The sequence below is a fragment of the Garra rufa genome, chromosome 3 (genome assembly GCF_049309525.1).
Source record: "Garra rufa chromosome 3, GarRuf1.0, whole genome shotgun sequence".
NCBI classification, from domain to species: domain Eukaryota; kingdom Metazoa; phylum Chordata; class Actinopteri; order Cypriniformes; family Cyprinidae; genus Garra; species Garra rufa.
Genome location: NC_133363.1, coordinates 6,704,262 through 6,729,291, shown reverse-complemented (window position 1 = coordinate 6,729,291; position 25,030 = coordinate 6,704,262). Strand labels below are relative to the sequence as shown.

At 35.6% G+C, this 25,030-nt stretch overlaps 1 protein-coding gene across 1 annotated transcript; it reads left to right on the top strand.

Annotated features, from left to right (window-relative positions):
• The first annotated feature begins 2,778 nt into the window (after nt 1-2,778).
• On the top strand, nt 2,779-24,576 carry LOC141332404 (AP-1 complex subunit gamma-1). Its single transcript, XM_073837543.1, has 11 exons — nt 2,779-3,187; nt 14,990-15,193; nt 15,274-15,398; nt 18,133-18,274; nt 18,375-18,471; nt 20,774-20,850; nt 21,855-21,950; nt 23,861-23,941; nt 24,028-24,126; nt 24,210-24,265; nt 24,459-24,576. Exons 2-11 carry the CDS (start codon nt 14,993-14,995, stop codon nt 24,574-24,576), a joined length of 1,092 nt encoding a protein of 363 aa, XP_073693644.1. The 5' UTR covers nt 2,779-3,187; nt 14,990-14,992.
• Nucleotides 24,577-25,030: the final 454 nt, after the last annotated feature.

The following is a 25,030-nucleotide window of genomic DNA, read 5'->3' as shown; positions in this document are numbered from 1 at the left end:
TATTGTGAAATATTTTTACTATTTAAAATGACTGCTTTCTATTTGAATACATTTTAAAAATGTAATTTATTCCTGTGATTTCAAAGCTGATTTTTCAGCATCATTACTCCAGTCTTCAGTGTCACATGATCTTTCAGAAATCATTCTAGTATGCTGATTTGCTGTTCGAGAAACATTCATTATTATGATCAATATTTAAAACTTTTGAGTACATGTTTTCAGGATTCTTTGATGAACAGAAAGATCCAAAGATCAGCATTTATCTGAAATAAAAAGCTTTTATAACATTATACACCTTTATTTACTTTAAAAAAGTGGGGAAGAAATTATAAAAAATTACTACTTTTATTTAGCAAGGATGCTTTAACTTGTTTAAAAGTGATGATAAAGACATTTATAATGTTACAAAAGATTTATATTTCAGATAAATGCTGTTCTTCTAAACTTTCAATTCATTAAAGAAACCTGAAAACATTCTACTCAGCCGTTTTCAACAGAATAATAACAAATGTTTTTGAGCAGCAAATCAGAATATTAGAATGATTTCTGAAGGATCATGTGACTGCAGTAATGATGCTAAAATTTAGCTTTGAAATCACAGAAATAAATTACATTTTTAATATATATTTAGATAGAAAAGAGTTATTTAAATAGTCAAAATATTTAAAATTTTTACTGTTTTTGCTGTACTTTGGATCAAATGAATGCTGGCTTGGTGATGAGCAGAAGAGACGTCTTTAAAAACATTAAAAATCTTACTGTTCAAATCCTTTTGAGTGGTAGCGTATAGGGTACATGTAATACAGATTATAGGTAGAAAAGCTGAGAACAAGCTGTCAACTTAATACTAAGTAAAAAAAACATTTTTGAATAGTTTGCTTTGGCTTTAGTGAAATGGCATTGCTTAATTTTCTCACACAATGTGAGTTGTGAAAATAGCTGCCTTTATATTTTAGGAAGATGGATCATCATATTTTGGGGTGTTAGCAGTGATAAAAACCAATTAATAATATATTATACAACATAACATTATTACAAGATTTTGTGTATATTTACAGTATGAAAGCAATTATTTCACTTTGGAAACAACACACTATCTTTCTAATTTCATTCTTAATTTTTTTAAATAAGTCTCTTCTTCACACCAAGTCTGCATTTATTTGATCCAAAGCACAGCACTTATACAACAGTTTTCTATTTGAATATGTTTTAAAATGTAATTTATTCCTGTGATTTCCAAGCTGAATTTTTAGCATCATTACTGCAGTCACATGATCTTTCAGAAATCATTCTAATATTCTCTTCCTTATAGACCGCCGTGGAAAGATTTGGTGGTAATTAAAGTATTCGCTGTATGAATAGGAATTCAGAGCAAGAAATATTAAGATTTCTTCTATTTTTTTCTATGTATGCATGTAAAAATAAAAAGAAAGAAAGAAAAATAAATAAATGTATACCTTGTATATTAAAATATGTATCTTAAGGAAACATAAATAATATTATATTATGTGTGTGTGTGTGTGTGTGTGTGTGTGTGTGTGTGTGTATATATATATAATAGTGAGAGAAGAGAGGCATTCATTTTAATAAAGAAAGAAAGCATTTTATTAAGCATCTATGTATATGTACACTACCAGTCAAAAGTAATGATTTTTAAAGAAGTCTCTTCTGCTCACCAAGCCTGCATTTATTTGATCCAAAGTACAGCAAAAACAGTAAAACTTAGAAATTTGTCTTATTTAAAATAACAGCTTTCTATTTGAATATATTTTGAATTTATTCTTGTGATTTCCAAGCTGATTTTTTAGCATCCTTACTCCAGTCACATGAACCTTCAGAAATTATTATAATATTCTGATTTGCTGCTTAAAAACATTTTTTATTATTTTTTATGTTGAAAACAGTAGATTTTTTTTTTTCAGGTTTAGGTTTGGATAGAAAGTCCAGGGAAACAGCATTTATCAGAAAAATATTTTTTTTGTAACATTATAAATGTCTTAATCATCACTTTTGATCACTTTAAAGAATCCTTGCTAAATAAAAGTAATCATTTCTATCATTTTTTTCCCAAAAAATCTTTTTTTTTTAATAGTATATAGTGTATAATGTTACAAAAGCTTTTTATTTCAGATAAATGATCCTGAAAAAGATGTACTCAAATGGTTTACGTATTGCTAATATTTTTTGAACAGCAAATCAGCATATTAGAAGGATTTCTGAAGGATCTTGTGACACTGAAGACTGGAGTAATGATACTGAAAATTCAGTATTGAAATCACAGGAATAAATTACACTTTAAAATATATCTAAATAGAAAGCTGTTATTTAAAATAGTAAAAAAAAAAAAAAAATTACAATATTACAGCTTTTGCTGTATTTTGGATCAAATAAATGCAGGTTTGGTGAGCAATATATATATATATATATATATATATATAAAGGAAAATAGCTGCCTTTATATTTTAGGTAGGTAGATTGCCAAGTCATCAAATTTGAGTCTCCTTAGCATCAGTTCCTGTTCCAGAAGTATTTATCATTACGAACCTAGTTAGAAACCTCTCTAGTGCCAATCCTAACCGCAAAATTACTCCTCAGGTCGACCGAACGACCCCTGGCTTACTGAAGAGAACCAGTCCAGTGACTCCCAAAGGAAGTGCCACAACATTGCACGGGTGACGTCATCACTGACTGCCACGAGGTGAGGTGCGGACCGCAGCACGGCTCTTTGGGCAAGTCATCCGCCGCAATGACACGTAGCCTAGCGTTAAAACACAACTGTACTCCACGGAAACAACACGAGTAAAACCGTGCACAGTGTCACGAGTTCCCCTGTAAACGCAGCTTGGGATTTACAACAGTATGGTGGATAGAGCATCTCGCAATATGAATTTATAATAGTGACTATGCAAGGCATTTGATCGAATACCTTAATTCATGCTCTTGAACACGGTAATAAATGTTGACAATACTCATAAAAACCCTAAACTCACAGCATCATTTAACGTTACTACCAGAGCAGGTCGCACCTTCTTACATCCGCATTTGAAGTTCTGAACATCAGTCAATGTAACCTTCCGCCTGCGGTAGAAGTGCTGAGGCTGGGAGCGCCGCCATTTTGAATGTCTGGTCCGTTCCTCCTTCCGTCGATTGAGAAGATTGCACTTGTTTTCTGGTATCATAACGGCTGGTGAGTGGAAGCTTATTTTAATCTCATAAAAGACTTCGTTTATGACACTTTAGCTCGGAGCTGTTGAGCAGCTCTGGTTTATTCGCGTTTGCTCTGGTTGACTCTGTCTGCATAGGAAGTGGAGCGCACAGGCTAATGCTAAAGGCAGTTTGCGAGCCTCTCGCACCGGGACGCTGTCATAAGCTGAGGCGCTAACGGTCGCCGCTTGATAAACTATCACTTGCGTTGTAGTTTCACAGGCAACGAGAAATTCCAGTTGGGCGGTAGTTTGTGAACGTTTCAGTGGGTTTGACGTTGAGGTGTGTGTTAAATCCTCCGTCAAATCGACGCTCAATTTGAGGCCTGACTAACGTTAGACTCCAGTCAGATAGCAACGGACACACGCAGCACTTCATTCACCGACATTACGGAGGAATAACACAGGTACTCATTGAAATCTAAAGGGCTTAGAAATGAGTATTAATACTCGCGAAGAGATCTAAAACGAGCTTGTGTTTTACCACAGCTTAATGGTCCATCATCTCACTGTTTATCATTTAGCTTAGCACTCTAATGGCTTGACGTTGTAGCGCAAGGCAAGGGGATGGGTCCACAAACATCAAAACCGCAAACAATCTCTTAATTTGACAGAATGAACAGTCAGGGTGTTTTTGGTTGAGGTAATGTAACTTTAGCAGTGGTAGGGTGAAGAATGCAGGATGTATGATGTAACTTGTTGTGTGTTTTAGGTGTTTTAGTTTGTCAAGTCACCAGGTGGGATCGAGGGAGATATTAAACCATACTTGTTGTTGTACTCTATATATAGTACTCTATGTATTAATGCTGTCTGAAATGTTGTCTGTTTGTCATGTCTTGACACCCGTTGGCTTGTGATGGACAAATGAATGGCGAGTTGGCATCTCTTCCTTGTGATTGTGGAGTAAGGTTACAGAAATATAGGAAGTGACCATGTGTAAACGTGTCCTCCCACAGTCCCTACTGCAGTTTGCATGATTCCTGGCTTAGATTTGCATTCTCTGTCCTATTCAAGAGTGTCTTTACTTCTGTAAATGAATTATGAAGCTGCATTTAATGATCTTTTCTGCTTCATCTATCAATTGTTTACTTGGAACAATTTTATAATTTTATGATTAATCTATTAACTCTTTAGGTAATTCATCAGTAAATAGTTATGTCAGGTATCTTTCAGTGCTTCATTCAAACATTTTCCAACAAAAATACTTATTATAGATAACTAATAGGCATCTATCAGCAATACAAATGAGTTCACAGCCACTATTTGGGACTGACAGCAGGATTTGCTTACAGGTGCGAGTCTTGAAACTGTTTTGTTCGTTCAGCAGATTAAAGTGGCTGCTGAATATCTGTATTTGAATAAACAACCGTATTCTTAACTCTGATAACTATAGTGACGGCATTAAAGACGGCAATGTCCATTACACCAAGAAAGTTTGTCACTATTGATAGCAGCATGTTATTAAAGAAATGAGGCAAATCCAAGGCGTAAGTTTAATAATCATATATTTTAAATTCTTTGTCATTTTAAGGGCAGGGAGTACTCATGACAGCTCCAATAGATCTTCAGATAAACACAGCTCATTTCTCTGTCATATGTTGGCCCTAAATTATTTCTTTATTGCTAGACTTCCTTAGTATCTTGTGTCTATGAGATTAAATTCTCTGTTATAAAATTGACAGGTCATCCCCCCCCCCCCCCTGTGAATAATGACGCTGTGAGGCATTTTAACAATTTATTTTACACTTAAAATAGTATCTTTTTCGAATTTTGTTCCACTCTTAAACTTTTTCTTTTTACTGGGGCAGTCTACCAAATGTGATATAATACTTCTAGTAATTTTATTACTACCAGGTAACACAATAGTGACTAGTGTCTTTTTCCTTTTGGTTGTGGTTTTATTACTCATTATATGTTAGTACTTTAATACTTAACTAGTTAGTGATGCACTGCAATATCAGAAATGGAAGATCTGAACATGAATTTTTGGTTTTAACTGAAATGGTTTCTGGATGTCATAAATCTAGCATAAAGCTAGCACTTCTCTAATGATGTTTTGACTGTGTAAAAGCCTATTTTGTGCAGAAAATGTGGATAAGATACAAAAGGTAAACACCAGCAGTGTGGACACATTTTACCATGACTGAAAATTATGCTGGAGTAGCAATAAGCAAAATTTGTTTGGTTGAAATATGTGACCCTGGACCACAAAACCAGTCGTTAAAGTTAATTTTTGAAATATGCTGAATAACAAGTTTTCCATTGATGTATGGTTTGATGGGATAGGGCAATATTTGGCTGAGATGCAACCATTTGGAAATCTGGAATCTGAGGGTGCCAATATATATCGAAATATTGAAAAAATCACCTTTAAAGTTGTCCAAATGAAGTTCTTAGCAATACATATTACTAATCAAACATTTAAGTTTTGATATATTTACGGTAGGACATTTACAAAATATCTTTATGGAACATGATCTTTACCTAATATTCTAATGATTTTTGGCATAAAAGAAAAATTAATAATTTTGACCCATACAATGTTTTGTTTTTGGCTATTGCTGCAAATATACCTGTGCTACTTAAGACTGGTTTTGTGGTCCAGGGCACACATGAGGCAACTGTTTTACTATAACTGGTTTATTACCCGAGAACAGCTTACAGAGTTCAGTTCCCCAAAATTGAAATACCAAAATGTTTGGTTTTCTGCTGAATTTAATTTTAGTTTTGGTAAGGTAAAATGTGCATCACTACTAGTAAACATTCAGCTTTATTAACACTTCTTAGTAGAGTAAGACGTTTTAGTTCTTTGTAAGCAGTGAATATTTAAAACAACTAACCATGATTTGCTGTTTTTGTTTAGTTTCACTGTTCAGTGAAACTCCAGGTCATCTCCTTGAGGAGGTTATAATTTTTTTGCTTTTCTCCTAGTTGCTAAGCACAGCTTCCATGTGATCAGACGTGACTCTCTGGAGGCAGGTGTGAGAGAAATCCTCACTATGTGTCGACACAGAGATCGGGATATTTTCTCTCGTTACCTGAATGCAGCTCTCTCAGGCTCACAGTTAAAATTATCACGAAAAATTGTTTGTTTTCATTATCATAACCTGGCACAATGTTAGTGTATATTTACATCCACCTTTAGTGATTGGATATTAATTGGTATAATATTATTGTACTACACCTGCTTTTGTGGTTTTAGTCTGTTCTTGTGTCATTTTACTAAACCGATATAATTATAAAATCAGATGTTGTCAGCAAATTCTACTTTGAAATGGTCTATTCCAAGTGGAATTGCTTTTCCTGTGCAACAGATCTCCTTAGGTCATCCGTTTACCAGAGGTTCCCAATGTTTGCAACTATATGCCTTTGGCAGGAGACCCACAATGCTCTTATTATCCAGGAATGGAAAGTATGGTCACGAAAAGCTGACCTTGGAGAAACTATTCTTCTCTTAAACTATAAAGCTACCCCACCTAAGGTCACCTTAATCCCTCTATTGTACCTCTTCTTCTAAGCAGTAAGTGGAAGAGCGTGTGTATGACAAGCAGTCCTGCATTTTTTTGGAACAAGGCATGCGTCCTTTTGCTCTCAAGGTGTATCATGCAGCCAGGCTAGGTGTGTGCTGTCATGCTTTATTGTCATAAAGGGGAGTTCCTCCTTCATTGATCTTTAAAGGTTATGACAGTACTGATGTCAAAATGTTGGATGCTGAATCACAAGCTGTCATGAAGCTGATGATCTGCTTATGCACAGCTGTGATTTACAGTGTTTGGATGTGTTCCCTTGATTGAGCCGTCTAAACGGCATCATATCCTGATGTAGGCCTAACTTTAATCTTTGTGCTGTGCAAATGACGTACAGGGGAGAGTAGGGCCTGTGGGAGTAAAATGCAGCCAATTCAAAGTCGATCTATCATAGTTTTGCAATGCCAGGCAGGCATATTTTGATAAGAATCCCACTCTTAAACTTTGGATGGTTTGGACTACTTTTGTAACGGTACACTTTTTATCCAAAGCAGCACTAATTATTGGGAAAGTCCACCAGGAGCTATATGTCTTTAAATGCTCGTAAATGTACAAAACAGTAAAAAATGCAATTTACTCTCACTGCAAGAAACGGCAAGACATTTTAAAAATGGTTTTAGACCCTGTTGACTAATTAGATGTAGGGATGCTCATATTGACCGTTTAACCGTTAACCGACAGTAAGAATTTTACCCGATTATTACTATCAGTTAAATGGTTTAAAAGGGTTTTTTTTCTATTCTTTTTTTTTTTTTTTTTTTTTTTTTACGTTTGCTGCATGGTGAAAGAAATAATGCTATTTGTAAGTTATCTGTTTACTCGCGCGCGTGTCGACACGTGCAGTGTGGCTGTACAGACATATTTCACTTCACCTTTACTTAGTAAACAGATGTAGTATATGCGACTCAATGGCAAGTGGCGTTATTGGGTTATCAGAGAGTGAATCTGTGAGTGAATGTATTCAAATTCTGAATGAATTATAGTCTAGAAAGTGCGCAATATGCGCTCCCGTTACAATCACTGGAAAGCTATCACTCATCCTAGAGTAGTTCATCGCAATCTCATAAAGTTATTAAGAAGTAATAAAATAACCTTTACACTGCACAATTAATCTCTTATTTATATAATGCCAACACTTTCTTTGTTTTAATAAGAGATTTCGCGAAAGTGTAGAAATCAGCAAAACTGAAACCGGCACTTTGGTTGGTGAGTGGATTGTAACATAGCCTCCTCTGATTGGCCACACTGATCATCAAATCAACATACATGTCTGTGATTGGCTGTTGCTGAACGCTGTAAAACACGCGCTTCTCCTCACGCATATGACAGTGGATGGAAGTCCCGAACCGCAAATTGAAAGGGTTTTTGTGATGGTGTTTTTTTCGCAGATCTAAGAGTTAACAGGCAGCGGTCCTGCCTATCCGTACAGCATGTGGATATGTTAAAAACTAGGCGCACTGAGGTATTGGCTGGCCTGCTATATATTTTTATGTCCGACGAGAAGAATAAGACTGGTACAGTTCTTCAAAGCGCATAAAAGGATTGTGTGTTTTAGTTTTGTCATCTTAGGTAGTTATTTAATTTATACATATTTAGTGTAGGCCTATTTATATTATTCTTTTTTTTTTTTCATTCAGATTTTCTCTGTTCTCAGAACCGCTGCTGATGCGTGATAATTTAAGTATATGTCAATACAGTTTTTGTTCTTGCTCTGTATGCTGCTGTTTGCACGTTAAAATAAAACATTTGCCTGTATTTTTAATGTATCATCACAGATACTCGTGCAATCTATTTTTATTTTAAACTAATTTATTATTCTAATTTTATCAGTTAACGGTTAATGTTCGGATAACGAGCAGCGGTTGTCGGTCAGGAAAATTAACCGAAATGAGCATCCCTAATTAGATGTTTTCTTTTGTGCTCCACATCTATACAGGTCTTTTGTTTTTGGGTGAAGTATTGCTTGACTGCGCCAAATCACTACCTGTGTTATAAAGTGAGTAGTTTTTGATTGGTAAATGCAGCGTATAGTAACATCTGCTGCATGTCATGCCTTACGGCATCCTTTTGACCGCATTCAAGCAGATGATGTCCCAATAATTGCTCCACAATTTCCTCCATCCTTTTTGACTGATTGTATTGGTTTGGCACTAAAAATGATAAATTATATATACAGACTCTATCATTTCATTATTGTCATTCAGAAGAATATGCAGCCTGCCTGTGCAAAGATATCCCCCCCAACTAGAAGTTTTAAGAACAGTCTTGTTTGCAGCTTAAGTTAAGCCAGGGCTGCTAATTGCCCTTAGCCTGCGTGTCATCTGCATGGAGAGGTTTGCTAATGCTAACATAGTGCCAAGTAAGCTGAAGAGGCACTTAGAAATGAAGTATCCCTGCCTCAAAGAAAGAAGACTTGGCTTTCATCGAACTGGCGGAAGACCAAGAACTGTGTGAAGGCATCTGACACAATACAAGAGGCTAGTTACTTATTGCTGGAGCTTACTGAAGGGGAAAAAATGTGATAGTCGAGACGCTGGTTTGATTGTGTGCTTTTGTCTGTCCAAAAAAAAAAAGAAGAAAAAAGTGGTTCTGAGCCTTTTTGGGTTTGCTTCTCATGTTTACACAATTTTATCTATTTCTGCCTGTTTTAACTGTAATATTTTATTTAATACATGGTCAAATTTTAAGTATCAGATGACGTTGAGATATCTCAAGCCCTAATTTCCAATGCTAATTCTATTAGAGTTTATATGTAAGTAGCTTTTATGACTCCTTATTAATCGAAAACAACATTAAATATTTGTACTTTCGGAAATTTTTCACATGAAGGAGCCGTTCAGAAAATAATGGGGAAAATAATGTGTATGTGCACCTCAATGTCAGAATTGGAAATGTATTGATATTTTTATTTTCCACAAGTTTCTATGCAAATATACAATATCCAAGGTACACATGTAGTAATTGTGCAGTTAATTCTCATTGCATTTTCAGAAAGTTTTGGAATAGATTGTCCTCTCCACAAATACTACTGAAACGCAGTAACATAGTTTACTAATAAGGGTTACATTGACCTATTAAGATTTTGCTCGCATCTTTCTTCTAAATATATAAATGTTTCTATTTTATTAAAATGTATTCATAAGTAAATCAATAACAATCAGAATTTAATAATATTTCAAATGTGATTTATGAGATTTGTTGTACTTTGAATCCAGTTTTTCTTTGTAAGGGGCAATAAGTTGATCATACTAATTTTAAACCCAAGGATTTGTTAGTTTGAATATTCATTGAACCAAACACTGTCATGACATCTTAGTTGATAATTCAGTATACTTCTATTTTTGACAAAACATCCCATGTTTCAGTAATTACAGCACATTTTCAGTAGTGACGTTAAAGCTTTTCCTAAACCCGCATACTTAAACACTAAAACATACTGAACTTCCCTTTTTTTTTAAACAATCAAAAGGATATTTTCAAAAACAACAGTTGAGTGAAATGCAAAACTAATTTCAATATAAGTTGAAATTTAGGGTTTTACAAAGTGAAAGTGCAAAAAAAATTTCTTTACAAAAAAGGCAAAACCGTGATTTAGGACGATTTTGAAGTTGGAGGAGAAAATGAGATGGGAGTTTTTCGACATTATTTTTAAGACCATTATTTCTCAGCTGGGATTGTGTAGAGCCCTTTTAAGCTGCATTGAAACTGCATTTTTAACCTTCAATCTGTTGAGCACCATTGAAGTCTACTATATGAAGAAAATTCCTGGAATGTTTTCCTAAAAAAAAAAAACCTTATTTCTTTGCGACTGAAGAAAGAAAGACATGAATATCTTGGATAACATGGGGGTGAGTAAATCATCAGGAAATTTTTATTCTGGAAGTGGAGGAATTCTGTAATATGATAGCAAGAATGTCACTTTATCTGTCATTTCTTTACATTTCTCTTTTTAAAATGTGTTTTTAACAAAACTGTGAGCTTGATTATAAAGACCGCTACATGTTTTATTCCTCGGAATAACACTTTGCCTTTATGACTTCATGCCTAATTGGACAATGACATTGCATATTTGTCGCTAAACGCTTTTCGTTGCGCTCTCGATCCATTTGCGACGGTAACTTTTGTTGTTCTGCAGGGAGATGCTGAGAATGTCTTTGTTTAGCAAGTAATTACTGTAGTTCCTTTCTGGTTCGAGCAGCTTAATTAGGTGCTGCATGCTAACAGATTTAAAGTGCGGGGCTCCTCTGTGATGGAGAGCCAAAAGCGGCTCTCATCTCTGCATGGAGGAAGGGAGGAATATTAACTTTGTGTTGCATCTTGGCTCTGTATGTATGTATGTATGTGTGTGTGTGAGATGGATCTCCTGGTGTGATTAATGTGCGATCTCAGAGCAGTAAACCACTTGTAGTGCTTCGTCTTTCCAGTGCCACTGATTACTTGCTTTTGCAACTTACATTTAATTACAAGGTGACCTCACACCATCCATACACTCCATCACCGCGTTGTGTGGGGTGAAAGTACTGTAATACTTGACCTTGAATGCCATGGCCATTCAACCTCAGTCTGCTGGATGACTCATTTCCTGCTCAGTCTGTTTATATGCTCCTCGATCATATATTTAACTGCTCTTTTTGCCACACAGCTGTCCCCGCACATCCTACTACGCCTTCCTACAATAATCCAGAGAGGGTTTTTTGATAGATGAGCCTTCTCTTTCTATTAGCAGCCTCATTTCACTCCTTCCATGCTAATAACCATCTAATTCTCACTGTTTATGAGCTGAAGGTCTGTTTTCTCCTGTGCGGCAGGTGTTACTGTGACCTTTACTTTCTGTGCTCTCTTTACCTGTATATCCAATTTTTTTCCTTCATTTGGGATGCTAATGTATGTTCATTGGGTTTCTTTTTTGATTAGATGTCAGATAGAATTTTTGGAAAGCAAAGATAACAAAATTAACTTTAGTACCGTATAACCCTATCACGTAAAAATCTTCTCCTTCTGTGAAGTCAAAGTGCCCTTTTTTGGTTGCTCCAGATTAGGGGTGTGCAATATGCCTATTTTTGATCGTGGACGATTAAAATGTCTGAACGATCTGCTTTTGAAAAAAAATATGGTAGTATTTTGCTACAGTGTGCCTCTGTCCTAATATACTGTACAACATGACATACATTCACTCATGGGACACTGCACTTATTCGCAATCACAAAAGTACATTATTTGCATGTGCTCTAAAGCCTTTCTGGTTAAATAACGTTATTTCGTTTGCATGCTGTTCTGGCATGCGCTTTCTGAGCGTGTACACCTGAAGTGCTAAAAGTCTGTCGAACAGCGTTTTTCACGTCTGATTCGCTAATACTGCCGAAAACACACAAGGATTACATATAAACTCAACTGGTTATGTCTAAAGTGAAAGTGAACAGAAAAACGGATGCACGCCTGTATATTAGAAGCATTAAACATGCAGTGGATTGTCAGTTAAAGGACAGTTCACCCAAAATTTTACTTGCATGTTGTCCCAAACCTCTGTTAATTTTTTTTTTTTCTTGTGCTGAGCACAAAAGAAGATATTTTAAAGATTGTGGATAACAGTAGCTGGGCCCCACTGGCTTTGATAGTGGCAAAAATAAATAAAATATTATGGAAATAACTGGGGACAGCAACTGTTTGGTTACCCACATTCTTTAAGTTTTATGCTCAACAGAAAACAGAAACAAATTAGAGTTAAAAAAAAAACACTCAAGTGAGTAAATGATGACAGAACTGTCATTTTTTTTTGGTGATGGTAGGCTAAAAAAACAAAACTCAAAGAAAACTCACTCACTGCTATTGACTGAAGAACTTTAATACAGTTGCTTTAAGTCAGTATATAATATTTGTATATAGTGTTTTATGTTTATTTGTTAATTCAATTCCTTAAATGCTACTGCTAAATACACTTACTGTCCCTGAAAATTAAAGCGCTGTTTGTTTATTTGTATATTATGTTTATTTGTAACGTGGCCTATCTTTGTTCTTATTTTTTAATAACAAAATCATTAAAATAATGACAGATTTTTATCTTTGCCCACTTTGGCCTAAACATCTGCCATTCTTTTTATTTTATATTTTGTTACCTTCTAAGGCTTTAGTTTTAAAATAGGGAAATTAGTTTGGCTGTACTGCTCAGACAACTTGCAAAATAGTAAAACCAACATGACAAAGAATCGTGATAAAATCGTGATATTTCTGAAAAAATCCAGAAATAAGCCATATCGCCCACCCCTGCTCCAGATGTTTGCGTTAAACCTGGATTCAATGTTGTAGAAATAGGTAGTCATGTAATCTTACCACTTTGTATGCGCCCCCTTTTAATTTTTAATCAGCCTCCAGTGGATTGAAACCTGATTCTGTTGAAGGAATGGAATTTCACAGGTGATTCCACCTGCTTGTGTCACATTGGCTGATGGAGCTGATTATGGCCATACTCTGATGTCTGCCTTTTCCAGACTGACTGTCCCCATAGAAATGATCGCCACATGTGCTAGTCAATTACGAGATGCTCTGCGTCCTTCGGGATCCTTGGAGCTCTGCAGAACTGATCAAGAGAGTGCTTTAGGGTTTTGTGCTTAATTTATCTTGCGGAGCAAGAGCGATTTCCCTATTTACATCATTAATATGGCAACGCTTCATTTAGATTTGACAACCAGTTGCTGTTGATGGCTGTTAAAGCTAATTTATTAGTTAATATCGTGAGAAATTTGTTATATAAATATCATTCATTAAGCCTGGTGTCTAAAAAGGTCTGAAAAGATTTAGAATTTACAGTAGTTTTTTTTTATTGAATGGGAATGTACAAAACTGCATATTTTAAAAATCAACTAGTGTGTTGCTTGAACGTCTAGTCAGCTAATTGGCCTTAAGGACAGCCTGTATAATTAGGCTGGTTTCAGATTCATCTGACCCCATTTGGATGCATTTCTTAGGGGGCGTTTAAGACCAGATAAATTAATGAAATTAAACCCAGGCAGCTATAAATGTGTTTTTAAACTTTTAAACTATGTTAAAGGTTTAGTTTTCCCAAAAATGAAAATTAGCTTATTATTTATTCAGCCTCACGGCTTCCTAGGTGTATATGACTTCCTTCATTCAAATGAATCCAATCTGAGATGTATTAAAAATGATCCTGGCTCCTCCAAGCTTTATAACGGTAATGGTGTTTCTCTTCAACAGTCCAAAACAAGTCCCATAAAGCACATCCATCCATTAAAAAAAAAAAAAGTGACTCGCAAGGGGGGGTGAATAAAGGTCTAGGTTGCACTAGCTTGAACTGTTATACACAAGCCATCCCGGGTGGATGACGTCATATGCAACTGTATGCAGCTGTGTGTCTCGTGAAAACCAACGTTTGTTTACAGGAGCAAAGGAAGCACAGTTTCCTCTAGGCTTATATTGAAATTCTCTGACATTTCTTTACTGCACGCTCGCATTTGTCACTTCTGAGCGGCGCATGCACAGCACTGATGTCCTACGTCATCTGCCCGGGACGGCTTCCATGTACGACTGTTAGCTCAAGCTAGATTAAAGTGATTTATTACGTTTTAAAAATGGATATTATTCTTACAAGCACACATCAATTAGCTACAGGAGGCCTTTATTCAATAAATAATGAGCTAATTTTCATTTTTATGTGAACCTAACCCTTAATTTTGATAGTTTTATATCAACAAAGCTCTCATTGTGAATCTGGGACTGAGATGTAACACAACAAAAGTTTTAGGTTTAGTGGGAAAACTATAAAGCATTGCATTTTCAGTATCTTAAACACAAATAATATGCACTACCAGTCAAAAGTTTTTGAATAGTAAGATTTTTGATGTTTTTAAAGCAGTCTCTTCTGCTCAGGCTTGGTGAGCTGAAGAAATTTCTTTGAAAACATTAAAAATCTTACTGTTCAAAAACTTTTGACTGGTAGAGTGTATATATAAAATTTACTGGGGCTGGGCAATAAACAATATGATCAATATCACAGTGTTTTCGGCATCTGACGACAAGAACACATGAAATTCGTCTCCAAAGCTGTTCTAATATTCCCGTCGCAATTTTTTGCGTGGTTTCATTTGAGAAGAACTACTGCTGAAACCTGTGCCATTGTTTCATCTTTGTTTGATCTCATGTTGCTCTGGCAAACGCAAGCATTGTATAAATCATCATTTGTCTTTGTGGCAGATATATTGGTACTGCTGTGACACTCCACAGGCTGACGCTGTGCTTTCATTACAGAGGATGCCAGCTCCGATCAGACTGCGGGAGCTGATCCGGACAATCCGGACGGCTCGAACCCAGGCCGAGGAGCGAGAGATGATCCAGAAAGAGTGTGCTGCCATTAGGTCATCTTTTAGAGAAGAGGACAACACATACCGCTGTAGAAATGTGGCTAAGCTGCTTTATATGCACATGTTGGGCTACCCGGCACACTTTGGCCAGGTAAGAAAACAGTATTTCAGAAACTACAGGACCACTTTAAGCAGACAGAATTTTACTGATGGGCAAAATCTAATTTTCAGCTGGAGTGCCTGAAACTGATTGCATCACAGAAATTCACAGACAAACGGATAGGATACCTGGGAGCCATGCTGCTTCTGGACGAGAGGCAGGACGTCCATCTATTAATGACGAACTGCATCAAGAAGTGAGTGAGCTGAGGATTTCATCTTGTCTCAACACTCTTATGAATCACATCTGGCTGTGTGATTGGTGGGAGTTTAATGTGACTGTTGTAGGAGGAGAGTGTAAAGTGCAGGATGATTGGAAGCTGCTTCTTGTATGTGATGGCATTTTAAATTGCATTTCTTTCTTTTGTTCCATTTAGTATCTCTCAAAAATCTTATTGCACATCTTCCTTTTTGGAAAAAACAAAAAAGCCAAACCAGTGCGACATGTTATTGTCATTATCTCAACTGATTTTTCTTGGGCACTCAGATTTTACATTGTTAATTTCTAAAAATGTACAGTTTTGTTGTCCATTGAGTAAATTTGTTTTATAGTTCCCTGCACAAAACATGCACAACGAACCATGTTTTATGCATTTAGGCAGATGCCTTTTATTCAAAGCAACTTGCATTGTATTCAGTGCATTGTATTAATTTTTATCAGTTTGCGCATTCCCTGGGAATTAAACCCATGACCTTGGTGTTGCTAGCACCATGCAACGTTTTTGTGCTTCAAACAGTAGAGCACATAATTGCCAACTCTCACTGAAAATGAATGACTTTGGTTGCTTCAGTGCTGTCGGTTCTAACTAGATGAATTTGCATCAAAATATCATAGTACAACTTAAATTATTTTTCTGTCCTGTCTGTGGACAAATACATTTTTTGCATTATTTTTTACACTTCTCTGCAACCCACCAGTTAATAAACAGGGTTCGTACAAGGTGCTTAAAGTGCTTGAAGTACTTGAATTTGGCTTTTTTTCAATTTCAAGTATGGAAAACCCTTGAAAATAGAAATATTCCTAAGGAGGTACTTGGAAAAAGTGCTTAAATTATTGAAAAAAAAAATACTAAAATAAATGTTTAATTTTTCCAATAAGCACAAATCTTTTAATTTAAAATTCACATGATTTAAAAACAACGCTTTTTTTCCCGCTTATTTCAGTTTATGTCATAAAGCTAGCAAATTAACCCAGTAATAAGACTGACAATGTCATGTAAACATGGTGAAGACGCAAAAAGAGTAACAAGTGAACCGAATCAATTGAGTCATTTACACCGGAACCACTCGATTGATTCAAACTCGTGACTTCGATCATTCATTCCAAGCCATTGACTAGTATAAGCCAGATCAAATTAAAAGAACCATTCATTTTTGAATTTCGACATCGCTTGTAATGATTTTAAAAAGCACATAGTGATGGGTGAAATTGAGCTTTTTGAAACTCCAAATCAGTTGAACCAATGTGTCGCTAAATGATTAACTGTTTCGAAGCGCTCCAAATGGATCACGTATCACAAATCATTTGATTTAGATCAGGACGTCAGAGCGGGTTCGCGAATCATTTGTTTCAGATCACGTATCGCGAATCATTTGATTTAGATCGAGACCTCGGAGCGGGTTCTCAAATCATGTGTTTCAGATCGGGGCTTCAAATCACGAATCGCGAATAATTTGATTTAAAACTGTACTTGCATATCGCGAATCATTTAATTTAAGTTTGGGGCGCTGGAGCGCATATTGCAAATAATTTGATTTAGATCGGAACGGGTTAGTGAATCATTTTAGCAGATTTGAATTATTAAAATCAAATGGTTTGCAAATCATTTTCTTTAGACAGGGACCTCGAAGCGGGTTCGCAAATCATTAGCCTTAAATTGGGACTCGCAAATCGCAAATCAATTAATTTAGATGAGAACTTATGTATCACTAGACGTTTGATTCAGATCGGGACATTGGAGTGCATATCGTGAATCATTTAATTTAGATCAGAACGTGTTCGTGAGTCATTTCACAACTTGAATTATTCAAATCAATTGATTTGCAGTACACAATTTCAAATTCCAATCTTAAGTCAAGTGATTCATGATCCATGCTTCGAGTCCTGATCTGAAATGATGGTTTGCAAATTATTTGCTTTATAGCGGATCTTTGGAGCGGTTTGCGAATCATTTGTTTCAGATCTGTATCGCAGATAATTTGATTTAGATCAGAACTTGTGTATCGCAAATTATTTGATTCAGATCGGGACGGGTTTGTTAATCATTTCACAAATTGAATTATTCAAGTCAATTAATTTGTGATGCGCAATTTGAAGTTTCGATCTAAGTCAAATGATTCGTGTTCCGAGTCCTGATCTGAAATGATGGTTCACGAATCATTTGCTTTAGATTGGAACTTTGGAGCACGGAACGTGAATCATTTGTTTTAAAATTGGGACTTTGATGCGTGTTCTTGAATAATTTGATTCGGTTTGGGACTTCAGAGCACGTATGGTGAATCGTTTGTTTCAGATCAGGATTTTGGAGTGGTTTCACAAATCTTTGTCTGTTTTTTTTTTCTCTCTCTAAACAGTCAAAAACATCAAAGAATTACGGCAGTACAAAGAAAAACTACACAGATACTAATCCTTTAAGGAAATTACTATAGTAGAAGTGTAGTATACTTTAGTAGTAATACTTTGCATGTGCTTCACTTTATTTTTGTCATTTTGTTTATACTAGTATATATTTATTTCTTTTCTTTTTTTTGAAAGAAAAGACAATGTTTAAGTGAGCTCTCTGATTGAAGTCCTTGAAAATCAAAAAAATAGTGCTTGATAGTTCTGGAATTTCATTTTAAAGTATCTGTATGAACCCTGAAGAAACCATTCCCTTAAATAATGCGGTACATTTTTGTGCATCCTCTACATCTAATGTTCTCTCTGCACAGTGACTTGAACCACAGTACACAGTATGTGCAAGGACTGGCCTTGTGCACCCTGGGCTGCATGGGCTCATCCGAAATGTGCCGTGACTTAGCTGGCGAAGTGGAGAAACTCCTCAAAACGTCTAACTCCTATCTGAGGAAAAAGGTATTTCACACTCCTTCACAGCTGAACGTGGACTTCGTGTCCAGTTGGATGTCGCGCTCTGAATGTGTGAATGGTTTTGACATGAGCTCTTCGCCCCCAGGCAGCACTGTGTGCGGTTCACGTCATCCGCAAAGTCCCGGAGCTGATGGAGATGTTCCTGCCAGCAACAAAAAACCTGCTCAGCGAGAAAAATCATGGTGAGAGCTGCACTCTGAAACCCTTCCCATAGGTCTCATTTTATTGTGATTAAAAAATGGATAAACAGATACATTTTCATTGTATAGTTCACTTCCAGAATAAAAACTTCCTAATAATTTATTCGTCCCGATGTCATCTTAGATGTTCGTGCCTTTCTTTCTTCAGTCACAAAGAAATTAAGGTTTTTGAGGGAAAACATTCCAGGATTTTTCTCCATATATTGGACTTGTATGGCTCCCATTGGTATGAAGTTCCAAATTGCAGTTTCAATGCAGTTTTGTGGTTTAAGCGTATACAAATTTGTATTTTTCTTAGAAAATGAGTGATCGTTTCGCTAGATAAGACACTTATTTCTTGGCTGGGATCATTTAGAGCCCTTGAAACTGCAATTTGGACGTTTAAACCATTGAGAACCACAGAAGTCTACTATATGGACAAAAATCCTGGAATGTTTTCCTCAAACTTAATTTCTTTGTGACTGAAGAAAGCATTAATGAATCTTGAATGAGATGGTTAGTAAGTTCTGGAAGTGATCTAGTCCTTCAACATGTTGGAAAAATTGTTTCATGTTACATTAAAATTTTTTCTAAACAAAACACTTTTTCTTGGAAATATATAAATTGCTTGGGAATTTATTTCCCCTGACTTTAATATAATTTTCTTTTACCAAAAAAACAAACGAGCTCATCGTCCTCCATTAAACAGAATTACAGAAATTAATTAAAAAGTACAAAATTACAGAAATCTGTCATATCAAATTGAACAAAAATGTGAAGCTGACACTCATAACCATTAGCAAACTTTTTTTTAAGGTTTTTTTAATACATTCAGGTTTAAAGGAGAAGTTCACTTCCAGAACAAAAATGTACAGATAATATTCTCACCCCCTTGTCATCTAAGATGTACATGTCTTTCTTCAGTCATCAAGAAATAGTTTTTTGAGGAAAATATTTCAGGGTTTCTCTCCATATAGTCTACTTCTATGGTGCCCCAAATTTTAAACTTCCAAAAAAGCAGTTTAAATGCAGCTTCAAATGATCCCAAACATGGTTGCAAGTCTTTCTTTCTAGCAAAATGATCTGTTACTTATTTTAATTTTTTTATTACAATTTATGTACTTTTCAACCTTAAGCGCTTGTCTTTTTATTGCTCTGCCTGAACTTTTTCTCGTTTAAGACAGTTGGGGTATGTTGAAAAACTGTCTCCCATCTTATTTTCTCCCTCAACTTCAAAAATCATTTCAAAATTTCCTACATTGCTGCAGAAGTACCGACCCAGTGTTTGCAAAGTGAACATGCAAAGAAGATCAAACATCCTTAACAAAAAAGGTAAAACAGCGATGTAGAACGATTTTGAATTTGAGGGAGAAAATATATGGCTAAAAAAATAAAATCCCCAATTTTTTCACAAAAAAATCCAATTTACGATTTAAATCGATTTTTTTTTTTTACCCCCTACTACTTTCAGCATGTAAAGAAACCCCAGGTTTTCCACAATATATACGGGCACCATATATTTTGCAATGTACATTGCAACTGCATCAGTGATCGCTTTCCACCAGGCCCCATTCTTATCATACCGCACACAGTAAATGTTTGTAAGACAAATAAATATGAAAATATATATTTTCATGCTTTTCTCTTGCAGTTGTATCGTATATAAAAAATATCGCTTTGTTTGAGTGGAGATGCTCAGTTGTGACTTGTTTCAGACTACTTTTGACGACACTTAATAATAACTTCTTGTTTATTTAACTGCTGTATTAGATCAATATCTTATTTACAAACTCCCTTAAAAATTATTAAAAGCTGTCACTCTTCTTGGTTCGCAATATCACAATGCTCTATTATAATCAACGACGCTCGCTATACTGTACAATCAATCTCTTATTTACACTCTCTCTACACTTTGTTTATGAAAGGATTCATGAGATGTCCGTGATACATTACTCTACGTTGCAAAAACCTACGTAGAAACCTTTGAAGCTCCCCTGAGCGCAAACACAAATATGTATTTCTATAATACAGTGTAAATATAGTGTATTTCTAATATGGTAAATGCGCAGGGGGATCGATTTATCACCCAGCCCTAAAAGGCATGAACATCTTGGATGACAAGAGGGTGAGAATTGTCTTTAAATTTTTGTTCTGGAAGTGTACTTTTCCTTTAAGTCAGTCTTCACATTCAGCAACAACAGGAGAACATTGGTTTGTTCATTTTCCTAATGTAAACAAACGTGCTCATGAGTTATATAATGAAATCTGATAAGGAAATCGCTGTATTGTTCTGTGCTTTCTGCAGGAGTTCTCCACACATCTGTTGTCCTGCTCACTGAAATGTGTGAGCGAAGTCCCGACATGCTCTCTCACTTCAGGAAGGTATGTAAGAAAGCATTCATGTTTTGACCTTCAGCAGTCACCTCTAAAACTGTGTTTATGCACCACGTCGGCCACTCTGAGACAAAAACACTCTTATCTGTTGCTGATAGCGTTGACATGACTACTGAAATGAGACTGTAGTCCGTACTGAAATCTGGATGCTTGTCCTGGATTTAGCTGCAGGTGTGTTTATCTCACTGGGAGATGAATACGGGTCATTCCTCTCTGTATATATATCTGCTTCTACTCTTCCCACCCCCAGCCTGATCTACTGTGCCAGCACGCCCACTTCTCATGCTCATAACCGTAGCATTATGTTAAGCTCTTCTCTGAAAGTGACTCTTTTTTCCAATTCCCCCCTAACATCTACTTCATATTTTTTCTGTCATTTGTCTTTGTTACAATTCCTGCATTGTGTTAGAATGAGAAGGTAAGAGGACATTCTGGTTTCATAGCTGGTGCATGCTTTAAGAAAAAAACTAAACAACAAAGTCTCATCATCATGGTCACTGTAGATGTAGTCCAATTTTTGGTTTTGATGTACTGTTTATTTTGCAGTTGTTGTCATTTAAGTGTTTTCTTTTGTTTTTATTCAGGATTACGTAGACATCATATACATTTTTCACTTGTCCTGCGTTTACCTTTAGATTAATTTCTCTTTCATACGGTCACTATTGGGTTGTGGTTTTTCCAATATGTACATTATAGTGGGGGCACATATGAAAATGGACACATTGTCCATTGAATGAATGAAATGAATTAATAAGGATTGTAGTAATACACATAGAAAAAGTGCCAAACAATTACAGTTAACACTGACATGATCTCCATGTCTTAATGTATAGTGAAACTAATCTATTGGAAGATGATCAACTCAGGGGTGCCTTGCGTGTATTGACACTTACTGACCCTTTTTATGTGCTGTCCTGTTTTGAAATCTCCATGACCCTGCTGTAACCTTGCTGATGGTCTTTCCTTTTCTTCTCCCACTGTTTTTTTTCTAGCTGGTTCCACAACTTGTACGAATCCTGAAGAACCTGATCATGTCAGGCTACTCCCCTGAGCACGATGTGTCTGGCATCAGTGACCCTTTTCTGCAGGTAAAGGCACATTGTCTCCTGTCAGTGTTACTGTATTTAAAAGTTCCCTAAGTGATGTCGGCTGTTCTGTTCTACCGTTGAGGTAGACACACCCACTTTTTCTGAGATCGGTGCTACTTTAAGTCCAGTGGTTTTGCAATGGTAGCAAAATTGCTCTTCGCTTTACTTAAATGATTCATCTCAGCATGCTCTCAACTTCCTGGTTCTCTTATATGGACTCATATATGAACATGCAAAATTAGTGACAGAGCCTTTCTTTTCTTTTTTTTAATTTGCTCTACATCTTTCTATGGAAGCCTGTTTCCGCCACTAAATATATATATTAAAAAAAATGGTTATTTGATTTCACAGGTTATATTATAATTCTGAATTGTGAGATGTATACTCACAATTGTGAGTTATATAGTCAGAATTGCATAAAAAAACTTGCAATTGTGAATTATGACGTCAGAATTGCGTGATATAAACTCGCATTTGTGAGAAAGTCAGAATTGTGAGTTTTTATCTTGAAATTCTGACTTTATTACTCACAATTGTGAGTTTATATCACACAATTATTTTTTTCTTGAATTCTCATGTATAGATATCTGAGATATAATTAATTCGAGATTTGACCTCGCAATTGTGAGTTATAAAGTCAGAATTGTGTGACATAAACTCACAATTCTAACTTTTCTTCTCAGAAATGCATGATATTAAATCTAAATTGTGAGAAATCAGAATTGCATAATATAAACTGTCAGTTGCTAGAAATAAAGTCAGAATTGTGTGATGTAAACTCACAAGTATGAGTTATAAACTCAGAATTGCAAGTAATAAAGTCAGAATTGTGAGGTATAAACACAATTCTGACTTTTTTTCAGAAATGCATGATACAAACTTACAATTGTGAGAAATAATGCAATTCTGACTTTGTTTTGTGAGGTTTTTTTTTTTTTTCAAAATATATACTATATGTGTGTCTATGTACATAATAAATATACACAGTACACACATTATATAAAACAAAATTAAATTTTGGATACAATTGATTGTTTGAACAGCCCTTTTTTTCTCAGAAATGCTTGATATAATAATATAATTGCGAGAAATAAAGTCAGAATTGCACGTTTTTGTCACAATTCTGAATTTTTCTCACAATTAGTTTATATCACAATTATTTTTTCCCTCACAATTCTCATATATAGATATCTGAGATATAATTTAATTCTGAGATAAAAACTCACAGTTGAGAGTCAGAGTCCAGTTTTGAGGGGAAAAAGACTTCTCAGAATTGCAAATTTATATCTCACAATTCTGACTTGACTCGTAATTCTGAGAAAATCACAATTGCAAGATTTAAATTTGCAATTCTGAAGTCAGAATTTCGAGACACACAATTCTTAGAAATAAAGTTGCAAGTCTGAGAAATAGTCAAAATTCTGAGAATTCAGAGTTGACTATTTCTCAGAATTGTGTCTCGCAATTCTAACTTTATAACTCGCAATTGCGCATTCACGCAATTTTGACTTCATTTCTTAGAATTGCTAGTTTGTCTGCATCATGCAATTCTAAAAAAAAATTGAGTCGCAATTACCTTTTTTATTTTTTTATTCAGTGGTGGAAACTGGCTTCCATACCTTTTACCACAGAGACATTTATTTTAGGACACCATTTCAAGTAATATGTCTTGTAATAGGGATTTTCCAAGTACCATTCCATAAAACAAAATCGCTTAAGCACTTTTAATGTTGCAGTCGATGTGAATTCAATTCCGTAATGTACCTCATGTCATTTGTTTGGTCAGTTGCAAGAAATTGATTTTTAGAGTGCAATCCATTTTGCCCATATGAGGTGATACCTGTTCTTTATACCCTAAAGCAATCTGATGAGCTCCTCTGGGCCACACTGTGTCTCTTGGCATTTTTAAGGTGCGGATATTGAGGCTACTGAGAATTCTGGGAAAGGGTGATGATGATTCTAGTGAGGCTATGAATGACATTCTTGCACAGGTAAGCAGTCTGATTACACCCACTTTATAACCGCAACTATTATTTTCTGCCTTCTAAAGATTTCCCATCGATTTATTTTTTAATAGGTTGCAACAAACACAGAGACGAGTAAAAATGTAGGCAATGCTATCCTCTATGAAACGGTTCTTACTATTATGGACATCAAATCAGAGAGTGGACTAAGGGTGAGTGTTGCTCAGATTGGCAGTGCATATTCAATGGTGTCTGCAGAAAAGGGTTAAAAATACCATTGTTTGTTTTATTACAGGTTTTAGCAATTAACATTCTGGGACGTTTTCTTCTCAACAATGACAAAAACATCAGGTGCGTGACGTTGAGGCTTGATTATCAAGTGGTTTATTGCTGTTGAGTGATGAAGACCTTGAGTGATCCATCGACTGAGTATTACCAATGTTGATCTCATTGTCTCTGACATGAAAATAGCTTATTGCTGTCCAAACTAGACTTGATTTGTCAAAATTACAGGGCTTTGACATTATTACTCTCTCTGTATCAGATATGTGGCATTGACATCTCTACTGAAGACTGTGCAGACAGACCACAATGCTGTGCAGAGACATCGAAGCACTATCGTGGACTGCTTGAAAGACCTTGACGTGTCCATTAAAAGGTAATTTATTTGCAGGCTGTATGGAGTTATATGGAGCATTCTACAGAATTGGTGCAAACTGCTGTCCCACAATCAAAAACGCATTTAAAAAGTTGCATGTTATGTTATATTAAAAGCCTAATTATGTGAGTCTGATCCAATTCAGTAAGCAAGCTCTTGAAAAACAAGAGCTGTTCAAGTGAGTTGTAGAGCAGATCATGGCTGTGTGATGATAAAAAAGTGATTCACCGGCAGAAACTGGTTCTGTTGACACTTTCATATCTGACAGCACTAAATGATTTGGTTAGAAGTGTTTAGAGATTTTTGGAGATTTTGGTGACTTGGTTTTACATTTAGCTACTTGTTTGCTCATCAGAATTGGTGCAAACTACTGTCCTACAGTCAAAAACACATTTAAAAAGCATTTAAGTATTCAAATCTTAGATGTTTACTAAGATCATTTTATCTACTGAAACCCA

Coding starts and splice junctions, on each gene's coding strand:
- LOC141332404 (XM_073837543.1), top strand. CDS start 14,993: ATGCCAGCTCCGATCAGACTGCGGGAGCTGATCCGGACAATCCGGACG. Junction 15,194..15,273: donor ACCCGGCACACTTTGGCCAG/GTAAGAAAACAG, acceptor TCTAATTTTCAG/CTGGAGTGCCTGAAACTGAT. Junction 23,942..24,027: donor TGAATGACATTCTTGCACAG/GTAAGCAGTCTG, acceptor ATTTTTTAATAG/GTTGCAACAAACACAGAGAC.